Here is a 1,778-nt window from a genome sequence, read left to right on the forward strand (position 1 = left end):
ACACCCGCCTCTGGCCAGGGAAGGGCTTGCTGACCTCTCCTCACATAACAGAACAAGCACCCGGGGGTTGTCAACTGGTGCCTGCAGGACCTGTGGCTCCCAGTGTTCAGCCCATGCACATTTCCCCGTGTGACACCAAGCACCCCTCCACACGGTGGCTTTTACCTTTTTGCAGGAGAGCTCTGTGTTCAGGGGCCCTGGTGTACTCAGCCACCCCTTGAATTTCTCGGACGACTCTTTGAGCAGGTTCTGGACACTCTGCTCGAAGTAGAGGTGTAAATCCTTGCTTTCCCCCTGACACACAAAGTCAGTCAGGGGATGGGGGTAAGCATCTGCTGTCATGTAGGAGCTGCTCAGCTGCAGCAAGATGTCATGGGATACCTACAAGCCAAGAGCATACAGATCTTCAGAAAGCCAGAGGGATCCTACATGGACTTTGTGTGTGGTCCTGGGCAGCTAGGAAACCGTAACTCCTCCATCCCACCAAGGAGGGATGATCCCACCACGAGATGATCCCACCCCACGAGGCAGCTACCCCACTGAAGGAAGAATGCCCTTATCTTGCCCCACACTGACTCCACAGGACCAGCACCCTGCTGCAGCACCTGGGGAGGGCGACACTGGGCTGGACATGCCAGAGCCACCCACCTGGAATAGTTTCTTGCAGTCGGTGATCATGTGGGAGAGCCCCTGCGTCGCAGCCATGTTCTCACTGAGGTCCTTCTGGTCAGGCTTCCCCATGGTGCCCCTCTTGTGCATTGCCCTGTGGGAGAGCAGGCCACCTCTGGCTCCTCACTGCTCTGCGTCACAGAGCACGGGACCCCCACTTTGCAGAGCAACGGGGGAGCTGTGTGACAGCACCAGCCAGCACGAGCATCCCCACCAGGAATGGGCAGGGGAGGGGTGATGGGAGATTGAGGCTGCAGAGCTAGCCCAACCCTTACCTCGGTGAGGTGCTTTCCTTCTTGGACACGTTGAGGTGGAAGATGGAGGGGGCCAGGCACACGGCCAGGTTCCCAGCGGTCATCTGGTTCTCCTCAGCAGAGGCGATGTCGCTCAGGAAGTAGAGCAGGGTCTGCAGCACCTCCCGGTTCTCGTCTGGCATGAGGATAACGGCCGCCTGCACCGCCTGCAGCCGCTGCTCCTTCGACACGACTGCACGGGGTGAAGCAGGTGGTCAGAGGGTCCATCCCCTCTGGCCACCACCCATCTCCATCACCCCTGTCCAAATGAACGGAGAGATGCCTCCTCCCTAGAAAAGCCCGATTTTCATTCCCAAGTCCAGAGGTGACCAGCCTCAGTCCAGTACTCACACTGGTAGATCTGCAGGAAGGTGTCTGTCAGCTTGCTGGTGAAGATGGGCTCCGGCAGGTCGCGGAAATATTGCTTCAGCAGGTCAGCCACATCGTACGCCGACTGTCCATCGTAGTTGACGTTGTCAGGGCTGGTTTCGTTCATGTGCCGGAGCGCCTGAATCCGGGACTTCACCCCTGACTTTCGGAAAATGCCAACCTGCCGGGCCAGAGCGGGCTGGGGCTCGAGGGCAGGTTCCCATGGGACAGACAAAGCAGCCCCTTCCCCAAAGGCTTCACTCCTCGGGAACCCAGAGCAGAACCCCGAGCGAGGGACAGCCAAGGAGCCACCGGTGCCTCTGGCATTCCCACAGGTGATATGTGATATCTCCCTCCCGCTTCACCACAGACAAGAGGTGAACAAAAAGGACACCCAAAAGCTAATTTTTTCCCCTCAAATCACTGGTGGTTGTGGCATCACCTGGT

General features: G+C 58.4%; 1 protein-coding gene across 1 annotated transcript in view; it reads right to left on the reverse strand.

The window, feature by feature from the left end:
• Positions 1–165: 165 nt before the first annotated feature.
• LOC104275820 (stAR-related lipid transfer protein 8-like) overlaps positions 166–1,778 on the reverse strand; it is a gene marked incomplete at both ends in the record, with an annotated part of 2,357 nt that continues 744 nt past the window's right edge. The window contains 4 exons of the mRNA XM_009871877.1: positions 166–381; positions 649–763; positions 945–1,155; positions 1,314–1,529. Of these exons, the coding sequence (XP_009870179.1) occupies positions 166–381; positions 649–763; positions 945–1,155; positions 1,314–1,529 (758 nt within the window). The remainder of the gene's footprint in view (positions 382–648; positions 764–944; positions 1,156–1,313; positions 1,530–1,778) is intronic.

The sequence above is a fragment of the Apaloderma vittatum genome, unplaced genomic scaffold (genome assembly GCF_000703405.1).
Source record: "Apaloderma vittatum isolate BGI_N311 unplaced genomic scaffold, ASM70340v1 scaffold31816, whole genome shotgun sequence".
NCBI lineage: Eukaryota > Metazoa > Chordata > Aves > Trogoniformes > Trogonidae > Apaloderma > Apaloderma vittatum.